At 49.2% G+C, this 14,416-nt stretch overlaps 1 protein-coding gene across 1 annotated transcript; it reads left to right on the top strand.

Moving 5' to 3' along the window:
• The first annotated feature begins 6,717 nt into the window (after positions 1 to 6,717).
• STAP2 (signal transducing adaptor family member 2) lies at positions 6,718 to 14,401 on the top strand. Its single transcript, XM_054582881.1, has 13 exons — positions 6,718 to 6,830; positions 8,982 to 9,053; positions 9,187 to 9,309; positions 10,232 to 10,288; positions 10,794 to 10,894; positions 11,474 to 11,608; positions 12,137 to 12,206; positions 12,298 to 12,400; positions 12,525 to 12,599; positions 13,535 to 13,690; positions 13,780 to 13,881; positions 13,959 to 14,033; positions 14,269 to 14,401. Exons 1-13 carry the CDS (start codon positions 6,729 to 6,731, stop codon positions 14,391 to 14,393), a joined length of 1,296 nt encoding a protein of 431 aa, XP_054438856.1. The 5' UTR covers positions 6,718 to 6,728; the 3' UTR covers positions 14,394 to 14,401.
• Positions 14,402 to 14,416: the final 15 nt, after the last annotated feature.

Genomic DNA, 14,416 nt, shown 5'->3' with positions numbered 1-14,416 from the left:
GGCCAGAGCGGAATATGCCAATCAATTATCGGAGGGTTTTTTTTTTTATCTCAACCAATAAACAGTAGTCGCTTGATTCCCTCTAGCCAATTAATGTTAAACTGCTGCTCCCTCCCTACGCCGACTGAGCCGATGGGCAGTCGCTCTCGGCCAATCCTCAGGATCCCCGGACCTCACTTATCCAATCAGCTGTACGGTTTGGTCCTCAACCCTCCCATCAGCTCCCGGATCGAAACCTGCACCTTGGGTCTAGTGCCGCCCCACCCTTCACGCGGGCGGACAAGTGGGCAGAACCTAGCTGGGTGTGTGTCTGGTCAGTGCCTCCCTGTTCTTTGTCCCAGACCTCTGTTCTGGGACCTTTGCTCCTTAGCGCAGAGCCTCCTCCCATCGCCGGATCTTCTCAGGCCCGTCAGGACTAAAAGGCTGAGGTGGGGCTCCCCGAAGGTGCTGTGAGCCATTGACTGGGTTTAGCCGCGGATAGGTTTACCTGGACCCCAGTCTGGAAGAGGGGACAGGACTTGGGGACGGGCGCGTCCAGCCAGGATGGTGTGGAATCAGACTGGAGCAGACTCCAATTCCTGCCGCACCAGAGTGAAGCTCTGTGACTTTGGCCAAGTGGCTTCCACCTCTCTTTTCCTCGTGATATAATAATAATTACATTTCAGGGTTAAGGGTAAGAGCTGGACAAAAGTGAATTATTCTCTTTTTGTCCTGCCCAGAACTCCTTTGGGAGTGCCCCCGCCCCCCACCCACCACGGGGCCATCCACCAATTTAGGACTCCCCTGCCTCCCAAACTCTAGCTTCAGTTTCTTCCCTCATATCCCTGCCCGCTTCCCCTTCAACCACCTTCCAAAACCCAGCTCCGTGCCTCTCCCACCTGGACCCTTGCCATCTCTTTGGGCCTCAGGTCTCCATATTTACCCCGTCTATCTTGCACCCTGGCCTGAGAGGCCAACTATGCCACTATGATCACCTCCCTTCCCTGTTCCAACTCCTTCAATGGTTCCCCGATGCTTTTGATAAATAAAATTAAAACTAACCTCTATGACCTTATTAACCATTTATAATGCCCCTTTATGGCAGATATTGTTACCAGCTTTATTAGACAATTCAAGATGAATAGACTGCCCGGAGTTGCACAGGTCTCCAGTGTATTCCAAAGACTGTTTTTTGCCATGTGCATGAAGTCCAAGCAAGCAGCCTTACCCTATAACTATTAAAGGCACTGAATGTGCAGTTTTAAAACTCCCAAAAAAGAAATCTTCAGGTCCAGATGCTCAAAGAAGAATTAACACCCCTTTTACATAATCTCTTCGAGAAAATTGAAGAGGAGGGAACACTTCCCAATTCATTAGATGAAACTATCATTAATTACCATCATACCAAAACCAGAAAACAGCGATCCAAAGAAAGAAAACTATAGACCATATCCTTCATTAATAGGGACAGAAAAATCCTTAACAAAATATTAGGAAATAGAACTCAGCAATATATAAAAAGAATTATATACCATGACCAAGTGGTGTTTATTCCAGGAATGCGAGGTGGGTTCTGTATGCAAAAATCAAGGATTTCTTCCCTGACGGTGTGGCTCCATTGGCTGAGCGTAGTCTTGCCAACCAAAAGTTCGTGGGTTTGATTCCCGGACAGGGCATATGCCTGAATTTCGGGTTTAGTCCCTGGTTGGGGCACATTGGAGACGCAACTAACTGATGTTTCTCACATCAATGTTTCACTCCCCCTCTTTCTCCCTTCTGTCACCTCTTTCTAAAAATAAATAAATAAAAATCTTTTTTTTTAAAGAAGTTGAGGTTATCCACCATATTTAATAGGCTGTGGTGGGCAGAATTATGATTCCTTAAAGATTCCCTGTCCTAACCCCTAGACCCTGTGAATATGTGAGGTTACATGGGGAAGGGAATTTAAGGCTGCACATGGAATTAAAGTTGCTGCTTGGCTGACTTTTGTTAAATTTTTATTTATTGATTTTAGAGAGAGGAGGAGGAGCGGGAAAGGGTCAACAATGTGTTGCTCTACTCATTCACATTCATTGGTTGATTCTTGAATGTGCCTGGGCAAAGAATCAGACCTGCAACCTTGGCACATCTGGATGATGCTCTAACCAGCTGAGCGACCCTGCCAGGCCACTGTTGTGGGACCAAGGAATGTGGGATACCTCTTGAAGCTGGAAAAGGCAAGGAAACACATCCTTTGAGCAAGAAATGTAGCCCCACCAACACCTTGATTTTTGCTTTGGGATATCCATGTAGCATTTCTAACCTACAGGGCTGCAAGATAATACATCTATCTGCATTGTTTTAAGCCCCTAAATGAGCTATAAACTTGCTACAGCAACCATAGAAAATAAGGACATTGGCTAAAAAAGAAACATTGCACAATCATATCAATAGACACAGAAAAAACACTTGACAAAACTCAGTGCCCACTCATGATAAGAAAAAAATCTTAGGAAATTAGGACAGAGGGAAACCACCTCAACTTCATGGAGAACATCTACAAACCTTCAATTAACATTGTACTTAATGGAACTTCCAGTCAAGATGGAGGTGTCGGTAAACATGTCTTATCTCTGCATACAACTATGGCAAAAAAAAATACAACTAGACTACAAAACAAATTGAGCTGCATGGAAGTCTGACAACCAAGGATTTAAAGAAGCCACATTCATCCAGATGTGTAGGAGGGGCGGAGACACAGGGAGATGCTCCGAGAGGCACAGAGAGGAGGACAGTCGCAGAGAGGGGCGGAGACAGGAATCTGCAGGTCTAATATCCACATGTGGTGGATAAAAATCAGGAGCGATACCTTGGGAGTGAGGGATCCCAGCCCCAGACCAGACCACCCAGCCCAGGGTTCCAGTGTCAGGAAGATAAGACCGCATAACTTCTGACTAAAACCAATGGGGATTGGGGTGGTGGAAGAAACTGTGGGATTCTTAAGAGACTCCTCTTAAAGGGCCCGAACCAGACTTAGGACTCATGCAGACCCACCTGCTCTGGGATTCAGCACCAGGGCAGCAGCTGGAAGGGCACCAGGGGCAGATGGGAAGAAAGTGAAGTGACTGACATCAAGGCAAGTGCTGGGAGACAGCTTCTTCCCGGGCAACACTCCAGAGGCCAGGAAGCAGCATTGTCCCCTCTCCGAACCCTGTCCCACACAGAGCAACAGAGCAGTGACATGGGTTGCCCTGCCCAATACCTAAGGCACCGCCCCATACAACTTAATAGGAGTACTTTTCTACAATAGGCCACACTACTAAGACCGGGAGTCAAAGCAGCTCTAGCTAATACCCAGAAACAAACACAGGGAGACTGCCTAATTGAGGACACAAAGAAATATGGCCCAAATGAGAGGCAGAACAAAACTCCAGGAAAAGAACTAAATAAAATGGAGATAAGCAACCTATCAGGTGCACAGTTCAAAACACTGGTTATCAGGATGCTTCAGGAACTCAGTGGGTACTTCAGCAGCATAAAAAAGACCCAGGCAGAAATGAAGGCTGCATTAAGTGGAATAAAGAAAAAAAAATCTACAGGAGACCTACAGTGGAGGGGATGAAGCCGAGGATCAAATCAACAGTTTGGAACACAAGAAAGGAAAAAGCATTCAGTCAGAACAGCAGGAAGAAAAAAGAATTCAAAAAACGAGGACAGGTTTAGGAATCTCTGGGACAGTTTTAAACATACCGACATCCAAATCATATGGATGTCAGAAGAAGACGAAGAGCAAGAAATTGAAAACTTACTTGATTTTTAAAAAATATTTATTTATTTTCAGAGAGGGGTGGGGAGGGAGAAAGAGAAGGAGAGAAATATCGATGTGTGAGAAAACATCAACTGGTTGGAAGAAATTGCTGGTCTCTCAGGAGAGTCTGTTTAAAGGACCCACACAGTCCTACAATATATGCAAACCCACCCACTGAAATTCAGCACCAGGGGAGCAGCTAGAAGGGTACCAGTCACGCACAGGAAGTAGAGTAAGTGACTGGAAAAAGGGTGAGAGCTGATCAAGCGGAATTGTTTCCTCTCCGAACCCTCCCACACACACAGTGCCACAAAGCAGTGAGGCCGGTTGCCCCACCTGGGCAAATACCTAAGGCTCCACCCCTTACAACGTAACAGGTGTGCCAAGACAGGGAGTCAAAGCAGCTCTACGGAATACCCAGAAACAAACACAGGGAGACTGCCAAATTGAGGAGGCAAAGAAATGTGGCCCAAATAAAAGAACAGAACGAAACTCCAGAAAAAGAACTAAGCAAAATGGAGATAGCCAACCCATCAGATGCAGAGTTCAAAACACTGGTGATCAGGATGCTCAAAGAACTCATCAAGTATGGCAAGAACATAAAGGAAGATATGAAGGTTACACTAAGTGAAATAAAGAAAAATCCACAGGGAACCGACCATGAAGGGAAGGAAGCCAGGATTCAAATCAGCGATTTGAAACATAAGGAAGAAACGAACAGTCAACCAGAACAGAAAGAAGAAATAAGAATTTTAAAAAACAAGGATAGTATACGAGGACTTTGGGACATCTCCAAACGTGCCAACATCTGAATCATAGGGATGCCAGAAGGAGAAGAGGAAGAGCAAGAAATCAAAAACTTATTTGAAAAAAAAAAACAAACCTTCCCTAATTTGGTGAAGGAAATGGACATACAAGTCCAGGAAGCACAGAGAGTCCCAAACAAGTTGTACTCAAAGAGGGCCACACCAAGACACATCATAATTTATATGCCAAAGGTTAAAGTTAAAGAGAGAATCGTAAAAAGCAGCAAGGGAAAAGAAGAGAGTTATCTACAAAGGAGTTCCCATAAGACTATCAGCTGATTTCTCAAAAGAAACTTTGCAGGCAAGAAGGGGCTGGCAAGAAGTTTTCAAAGTGATAAAAAGCAAGGACCTCAACCTAGATTACTCTATCTAGCAAAGCTATCATTTAGAATTGAGGGGCATGTAAGTGCTTCCCAGACAAGGTAAAGCTAAAGGAGTTTATCATCACCAAGCCCTTATTATATGAAAAGTTAAAGGGAACTATATAAGAAAAATAAGAACAAAACTATGAACAGTAAAATGACAACAAACTCACAACTATCAACAACTGAATCTAAAAAAAAAAACAACAAAGACAAAAAAAAACTAAGCAAACAATTAGAACAGGAACAGAATCATAGAAATGGAGATCACATGGAGAGTTATCAGTGGGGAAGAGAAAGGGGAAGAATGGGGGGAAAAAGTCCAGGGATTAAGAAACATAATTGGTAGGTACAAAATAGACAGGGGGATGTTAAGAACAGTATAGGAAATGGAGAAGCCAAAGAACTTATATGCACGACCCATGGACACGAACTAAGGGAAGAATTGCTCGCAAGAATGGGGATACCGGGTAGAGGAGGGCAAAGGGGGGAAAAATTGGGACACCTGTAATAGTATAATCAACAAAATATATTTTGAAAAAATTATTGTACTTAATGGTTAAATACAAAATGCTTTCCCCTTAAGATTGGAAATATGGCAAAAATATCCTCTCACTATTCTCATTCAACAAGTACTAAAAGTTCTAGCCAGTGCAATAAGTCCAGAAAAAGAAATAAAAGGAGTACAGATTGGAAAGGAAGAAATAAAATTGGCCTGATTTACAGATGTCATGATGGTCTATGTAAAAAAACTCCCAAGAAATCTACAACGAACACCCCTAAATTGATAAATGAGCTAGTTCAGCAAGATTGTAGGATACAATATTAACAACACACAAAAACTAATTGCATGTCTGTATACGAGCAATGAATATGTGAAAATTGGAATTAAAAATATAAGGCCAGCCCTGGCTGATGTGGCTCAGTAGATTGAGCACTAGCCTGTGAGCTGAAGGGTTGCCAGTTCAATTCCCAGTCAGGGCACATGCCTGGGTTGTGGGCCAGGTCCCCAGTAGGGAGCACGCAAGAGGCAACCACACATTGATGTTTCTTTCCCTTTCTTTCTCCCTCTCTTCCCCTCTGCCTAAAAATAAATAAATAAAATCCTTTTAAAAAAATACAAGACCATTAATAATTGCTCAAAAGAAAAAGAAATGTTTTTTTCCCCCCTGTAAATCGGGCAAAATAGATACAGGACTTGTATACTGAAAACTACACGACACTAATGAAAGAAATCAAAGATTTAAATAAATGAACAGATATATCCACGGACTGGAAGACTTGACCTAATAAGGATGTCACATCTCCCCAACTGATAAAAGTTTAGTACAATTCCTATCACAACCCCAGCAAGATTTTGGGGCAGATCTAGGCAGAATTATTCTATTGTCCAAACAGCCTAACAGGCATTTCAGGCCTTCATGTTATATTCCTGTTATGTCCTCTCTAGTTGTATCCCCAAGGCACTCGGGCACAATACTTCCAGGCCTTTCTCACTTCAAGGCCTTTGCAGAAGCAGGTCCCTCCTCCCCGTGCACTGTCAACCGCTGTGGCTTCCTCCTCCATTCCATGACTCCAGCATAACTTCCCTGCTCCCTGATCTCTGGGAGAGACCAGAAGGCTGGGATTTCCCTAGGATCCCTGGACCTGCCCAGGCCCAGCCTCCGCCCAGCACTGGCAGGGGAGGGAGCTCGGGAGCTGACAGTAGAGAGGAAATTCCCCTGGAACCTGTTTCTCCGCTTCCCGGCAAAGCTTGGCTGCTGGAAGGAGAGACCAGGCCAAAGACCGGCCGCCATGGCCTCGGCTCTGAGACCACCCCGGGTCCCCAAGCCCAAGTGTGCCCTGCCCTCACACTACTATGAGAGCTTTCTGGAGAAGAAGGGACCTCGTGACCAGGTAAGGTGGGACAGGGAGCCTGGCTCTGCTGGGCGGCCTGGCAGGTGAGGCACCTCTCTGAATCTTAATCCCCCAAACCTGGCCAAGGAGGACAGGGTGGGTGCTGGATGGGGCAGGGCGTATGCTGGTGGCTGGGAAAGGTTCTGTCCATCTGTCTGTCTCTGTCTCTCTTGGTGTCTCTAACTCTTATTTGATCTCTTTCTCTTTCTATTTGTCCCTCCCTGCCTGTATCTGTCTGTTTCTCTCTTGGTCTCGGTATCCCCGTTGGATACAAACAAGATCTGGACTTCCTCCAGGAAATGAGGAATTAAATTAATTAGTTCCCCTTCCCTCAGTCCTGAACTAATGTTGTGAACCTTAGCTGCAGGAGACAAGATCCAGACAGCTGCATGCGGGGACAGTAAGAACTGGAGGGGCACATTCAGCAGAAACAGATACTGGTCACAGGACCAATGCACACTTGAAGACTTGTGTTTCTTTTTGTTTGTTTGTTTGTTTTGTTTTGTTTTGTTTTTTAAATCCTTGCTTGCAGATATTTTCATTGATTTTAGAGGAAAGGAGAAAGAGGAAAAAAAAAACCCACCCATCAGTTGCCTCCCTACATACCCAACTGGGTGGGGATGGAACCCACAACCTAGGTCTGTGCCCTGACTGGCAATCAAACCCATGACCTTTTAGTGTATGGGACGACGCTCCAACCAATTGAGCCACCCATGCAGGACTGCATGCATGTTTTGTTTTGTTTTTTTAAAGATTTTATTTTTATAGAGAGGGGAAGGGAGGGAGAAAGAGAAACATCGATGTGTGAGAGATTTATCAACTGGTTGCCTTTCGCACATCCAAGCTGGGGACCTGGCCCACAACTCAGCCATGTGCCCTGACTGGGAATCGAACTGGCAACCCTTTGGTTCACAGGCCGGCACTCAATCCACTCAGCAACACCAGCCAGGGCGGTGTCACCATTTTATAGGTGGGGAAACTGAGGCACAGAGAGCTTAAATAATTTGTTCAATGGAACATAGCACGCACATTACTATACTGAGTTGAATCACTTGTTACTTATATAATCACTTATTACTGTTTGAGGCACTTAATTCAAGTGCCTGGCACAGTGCTTGGCACAGATTAGGTCCTTGGTCAATGTTAGTTAAATGTATGGATGTATCTGTCGATGGGTGGGCGGGTGGATGGATGGATGGATTGATGGATGGTTGAGTGAATGATAGCTGTCATTATAAGCACTATCGTCATTATCATTACAGACTGATTAAAGTGCTTCCTCCTTCAGGAAGTCTTCCCAGATCCTCCAGTTGGAGGGCCGCTCTCCTCCTCTGTGATCTCATGGACCAGGGTCTGTCCCTCTCCAGGGGTCCTAGTTTTTCTTCCCTGGAGGACTTTATTATCTGTGCTTTCTCGATCCTCTGGAACATGATATATTTAGAAACAGAAGTCATGTCCCGCTTATTATTTTGCCCGCAATAGAGCTCATTGCAGAATAGTTGCTCAGGGAATATTTGGTGGAAAAAACCCTAGAATCTTATGATCTGAGCTGTATCAGTCCCTTAGTCCTCCAGAGAGTTACATTTGGAGTTCAGAAACTTGTGGGTAAATCTTGGATTTGCAGACATCCCAGAGTCCAGAACCTTGTGAAATTCTGAGACTCCATACTTAGCACCTATCTCAGGACCTGGCACCTAGGAGATGCCAATACATATTTACGGAGAAATATGTGTGGATGTGTGGAGGGGTGGGTAGATGGATGGGTGGATGGGTCAACAGACATATGGGTAGGTAAATGAATGGATCATCAAAAATCCAGTTAGCTCAACTGACTCCTAGAGCTACCCCCTCCACAGACTGGGGGATTGCTCTGGGTCCCCCTTCCCCTCAAGGTTCCCTTTGGTCACTTCTCGGAGAATAGCAGATCCCCAGAGGCTGGGCCATGAGTGAGGAGGGCCTCCCTAAGAAGGCGACATTTGTTCAAAGACCCAAAGCAGGTAACAAAGGAAACTAATGTGAGGATCCGGGGGAGGAGGGTCTAGGCAGAGAGAGCAGCCACTACAAAGGTCCTGAGGCAGACATGGGTGTGTTGTGTGTTGGGGGTACCCAGTTTGCCAACTCACATCCTTCTTTCTCACCTCTCTCCCTCAGAATTACAAGAAGTTCTGGGCTGGCCTCCAGGGTCTCACTGTCTATTTCTACAATAGCAATCGGGACTCCCAGGTAAGGATGGGAACAAGTGCACAAGAGCTGGCCCATCCTTGACCCCAGGGACCAACAGAGGGTATAGGTGATGTGGCCAAACCAGGGGTGTACCACAGGCCTGGTGCTCAGATGCCCGCTTTTGTGCCCCCAGCATGTGGAGAAGCTGGACCTTGGAGCATTTGTGAAACTCACAGATGAAGGTCCCCGGGGGAGTTCCAGTGATCCTGGTACCCATTTCAACCTGGTCCTCCGGAACCAGGAGATCAAGTTCAAGGTAGGTCTCTTGGGGAGGGATACCCTGCCTCCCCATTGCACCCACCATTAACACATGCTAGTATGAACTCATACAAAGTATAAGACTGGATTGGTTACACTGGGCAAGTCACCTCTCTAGGCCTCAGTTTCCTCAACTGCAAAGGGGGATAATATGTTTAAAGTGCCCAGAACAAGATCTGATCCACAAGGATCATCCCTGCTATCATCCAATCCTTCAACAAACATTAGTGAGCACCTAGTGTGGGCCAGACCCTCTTCTAGTTGCACAGCAGTGAACTGACAATTGAAAATCCTTCGTGGAGTTTAGAGGCTAGTGGCAGACAATATGAATGTGTAAACTATATGGGGCGTCAGATGGCGGTAGATGCTAGGAAAAGGGGATGCAGTGTTAAATGGTGTGACCGAGGAAGGCCTTACTGAGGATCTGAAAGAGGTGAAGGAGCCAGCAGTGCAAATATCTGTGAACTGGCTTTTCAGCAGAGGGAATAGCACATGCAAAGGTCCTGAGATAGGACTATGCCTGGTGGGTTAGAGGAACAGCGGCTGAAGCAGAGTGAGGAGGGGCCGAGAGGGAGGAGGTGGGGGCTGGGAAGGGACTGGGCCGGTCTTGCACAGCCTTGTGAGCCATGGAGGGGACTTGGGCCTCTCCCCTGAGGGAGGTGGGAGCCCTGGGAGGGTTTAAAGGATAAGAGATACATGACTTGATTTATGTTTTTTAAAAAATGTTGGTGTAATAACATTAAAGAATAACATTCCACATTACTGAGGACTTACATTCAGACATCATCCTAAATTAATTTGTCCTAATTCATTTAATTTTCAAAACAGCCCTTAGAAACATGAACTGTTCTTCCTCACACCCACTTCACAGATGAATAGACTGAGCCTGGTCAACATGGCTTTTTCCTTTCCCTCCCTAGGCAGAAAGCCTCGAGTCCCGGGAGATGTGGAAAGGCTTCATCCTGACAGTGGTGGAGGTGAGTGGTGCTTGTCCTCTGCTCCCCCTCTCCCACTCCCCAGTAGTCCCCCTCAGAAATCTTTTTTTCATCTTTCATTCCCCGAAATAAGCCCCTCGAGTATAGCACATTGGTCTCAAACTGGTGGCCTACAAACCAAATGTAGTCCATAAACATCTTTTGTTTTGCCAACAAAGTGCTGAGAATTTAAGACAGCTGCCATCACTTAAAAACCAGGATTTTAGTCAACATTCCTGATTTCTATTTTACTTATTTGTTCCCAGCTTGACCCCTGCAGCCTGTAGAGTTTGAGACTCTACATTCTAGCATCTGCTCTGTCATCCTTCCCATCACTAGTCTCTGTCTCCGCATCCTCTCCAAAATCTCTTTGCCCCTGAAGGTGTAGGGCAGCTCTGGAGCCCCCAGACCCAGGTTCCCATCTTGGCTGTCTTCACTCTGGCCTCAGTTTGCTCCTCTGTGAGTGGGCACAGCTGCCCGTTCCACAGTTGCCCCGATCGCCCCTCAGCTCCGTGTCCCGTACAATTTGACCTTGCTGCCCGGACACATATACATGATGGCCGAGGTCCTGACCAAGGAGGAGGTGCGCCGCACGCTCGAGATGCCCTCGTAAGTGCTCCGCTTGGCCTGAGGGGCTCCGGGAGGGGGTGCTGTGAGTGGCGTCTTAAGTTGAATACAGGGCTGTATCCCAGTGGGGTGGGGATTAGGTTCCATGCTGGGAGCCGGACTTGGGGTTTAGGGGCAGGTCTGGGCCTCCAGCGGAGGGTCTAGGAGCCTGGCTGACCCTACTGTGAGCCTCCAGAAACGGAACCTGAGCCTGGGAGGCAGGCTAGGGTCTTCTGGACCATGGCCTGGGCTTGGGCCGGGGCCTAGGGGATAAGGTTGGGTCTCCGGAGGCGATTCTAAGTGCCTTGGGGTGGGTAAAGATCTCCGGAGGAGGGTCTGGTTGCTTGAAGGGCCAAACAGGTTCTCCGGGGGGCGGAGGGGGGGGGGCGTCTAGGTGCCTAGAAGGAGAGGCTGGTTGCCCCAGGACTGGGTAATAAGCCGGAAGGAGTGACTAGATGTTGAGGTCGGAGTTGTCGGCGGAGGCGGGGCTGAGTGTCCCGGGATAGGGTTACGTTTGGGAGGACGCTTTGGGTCTCCCAGGTGACAGGGCCTTTTCCGTACGAGTGATGCAACCCTCGCCAGGTGCTTCTTGAAGGTGAGCCGGCTAGAAGCGCAACTGCTCCTGGAGCGCTACCCAGAATGCGGGAACTTGTTGCTGCGGCCCAGCGGGGACGGCAAGGATGGAGTGTCGGTCACTACGCGCCAGACGCTCAACGGGTGCGCAGGCGCAGCTCTGGAGCCGGGGGCTGGGAGGCAGGAGCTTGGGGTTGGGGGTCGTTGGAGAGTATCGCATGGGGTCTTGGCCCGACGTAGAGGCGGAGCCGGATCCTAGAGCAAATGAGCCTAGGGACCGTCTGAGCTGGGACTGTGGACGACTTGGGCGGCGGGGCCAGAGGTCAAGGAGCGTGGAATCCTCAGGCTGGCCCTACCCGGTTGCAGGATTCTGGGCAAGGTGACGTCCATGGTGGAGTCAGAGCCGGGGGACAGAGCCAGGGAGAAGGGCGGTGTCTTCCTTGGGGGTGGAGTCCTTCGGAAGACAGTCCTCCCTGGAAGTAGACCCAGGGCTAGGGGCGGAGTCTTTCCTGGAGGTGGAGCCAGTAGAGGTCCTGGTCTGCCCCGAAAGCCCGAGCAGGGAAGGGCGTGGTCGGTGTGCAGGGAAGTAAGAGGGTGTTAAGCCCTCCATGGGGGCGGAGACAGAATGAGGGGCGGGGTCTCTTGGGGCCCACTTGTCCACTGCATGTGCAGGACACCGGTGGTCCGGCACTACAAAGTGAAGCGCGAGGGCCCTAAGTACGTGATCGACGTGGAGGAACCGGTGAGCCTTGGGGAGAAGTCTGGGGAAGTACACCGGTGGGGTCCGCGCCCCTTTCCCACCGGCCCTAACCGGACCCCTTATCCGCTCCTAGTTCTCCTGCGCCTCACTCCAAGCAGTGGTCGACTATTTCGTGTTGCAAACCAAGAATGCGCTAGTGCCCTTCCTACTGGACGAGGACTATGAAAAGGTGCTAGGTGGGTGAGGCCTCAGGGGACTCGGGGGCCCAGCCTCTGTATCTCCTGCCTCTGCCCCAATGGGGCCACCCTTAGGTCAGCCCCGGGCCCCCGCGCCTCCTCCAGGCAGCCCTCTCTGTTCTAGGCTACGTGGATGCGGATAAAGAGAACGGCGAGAGTGTGTGGGTGGCGCCCTCGGTACCAGCGGTCCCCTGCCCAGGTGATGCCCCTCTGCAAGGCAGCCACTGGGGCATAGGGGTAGAAACCTAGAACCCACACGATGCCTCCTGTGTCCAATCTTGCACCCAGAAATGCAGGGACCCAGAAATTACCCAGACCCTGCCCTCTGGGAACTTCCAGGTTGTAGAGGGGAAACAACCCCTCTACAGACAGAGCTGGACACAGACACTCCCAGCCCTGTCGGGTTGAATCTGGGGCTAGTGCCTATGTAACTTAGAGTTGAGGAGAAAGGGGAGGCAGCCTAGGGGGAAGCCATCCTGGAGGGCAGAAGGTGCACCTGGAGTAAGAACTACTCAGAGATGGGAAGCAGGGCGGGTGTTGGGAAAGGGATGGGAGGCAGTGCAGCTTCATGGAGCAGGAGGAAGAGGCTGAAAGCAATGTGATCTGCCCCTGGCTAGGCAGATGCTGGGGACCCCATGTACACAACGGACATATATGTACCCATACACATGCCACAATCACCAAACACGGACTATGGCCACCTGAATGATCAAAAGTTCATATGAAGACAACGGCTCCACACATGCACGAATACATGTCATGATCCCATCCCCTCTAGCATACATATGTACCTTAAGTCACAATTACATGTGCACAGCACAAATTCAGACATTTATAGACATGTGTGTACACAAGTAGAGACAAGTACCCCAGCACAGACCTTAGCATCCATGCAGTCATACACATATAGACATTTACATGTAATCAACTTATACAAAATCACCCAGTGTCCATGTTTATGCTACACAGGGACAACAGCTCACACTTATAAATGGGCATGTATACAGACACACAGGGACACCTGCCTGTATCCAGGCACGCACACACACATTCCTGCTCACAGAGGCACACAGACCCACCCTGCGGTATCCCTGCACCATGTGGGTCCTCAAAATGACTGCCATTTCCCACCAGATCCTGCCTCCCCTGCCTGTGCCCCCAAGCAGCTGCCTCCTGCACCCAACATGCCTGTGCCTTGCCAGGACAAGCTGCCCCCGCTACCGAACCCGGATGAGAACTACGTGATCCCAATCGGTGATGCCCCAGATGCCGACTACGTGAATGGTGATGGTGGGTGGGGGACCAGGGGTGGCTGAGAGAAGGGTGAGGGGGAGCAGGTTCATGGCCAGATGTGATACGCCATATCTTTGTCCATGCAGTGGTTTCCCCTGGTTGGCCAGGGGTCCTGAAGACAAAGAAGTGTCAACCAGCCCCAAAGTTTCAGGCAAAGCCTTCAAAGCCACCCACCGCACCTAAGCCAGGTAGGAGACCCTCCTCCCCAGCCCTTCCCTCATCCAGTGGAGGGCCGTTCTCAGCCGCCATCTGCCTTCTCCTCCAGAGCCCAAAGGCCTTGTCAGCGGCCTGGCCAGGAAGCCGGCCATCAGCTCAGCACAGACTCTCTTCCCCAGAACAGGTAAGGGACCTGGGAGGCCCGTGTGAGGGGGCGGGGGCTTCACAGATGTGTGACCCATTCAGTCACACAGGACCTGTCCCTCCAAAGGGCCCACATTTGGTTTAATGCTTCTTGAATACATTTCCGTCTTGCACTGGGCCCCGCGCATCCTGCAGCCAGTCCTGGGTGGATGTGGGGGAGCAACATGGACTTGGGATGCCTGGCGCAGCTGAAGCCTAGGGTACCCACCCCCCAGGGTTGGCCAATGTGACGGCAGAGCTGGAAGAGAAACTGCAGAGGCGGCGGGCATGGGAGCACTCAGCTGGGCTCACTGGGGATCAGCAGGCCGGTCTCGGAGCTTGGCACGTCAGTCGGAATTAAAGTTCAAGTGACCCCAGGTCCCA

This window comes from Pteronotus mesoamericanus, unplaced genomic scaffold (genome assembly GCF_021234165.1).
Source record: "Pteronotus mesoamericanus isolate MK-2021 breed Mesoamerican mustached bat unplaced genomic scaffold, CSHL_Meso_final contig_726, whole genome shotgun sequence".
Lineage (NCBI taxonomy): Eukaryota > Metazoa > Chordata > Mammalia > Chiroptera > Mormoopidae > Pteronotus > Pteronotus mesoamericanus.
Note: the sequence above shows the minus strand (reverse complement) of the source record. Positions and strands in the feature narration are given on the sequence as shown.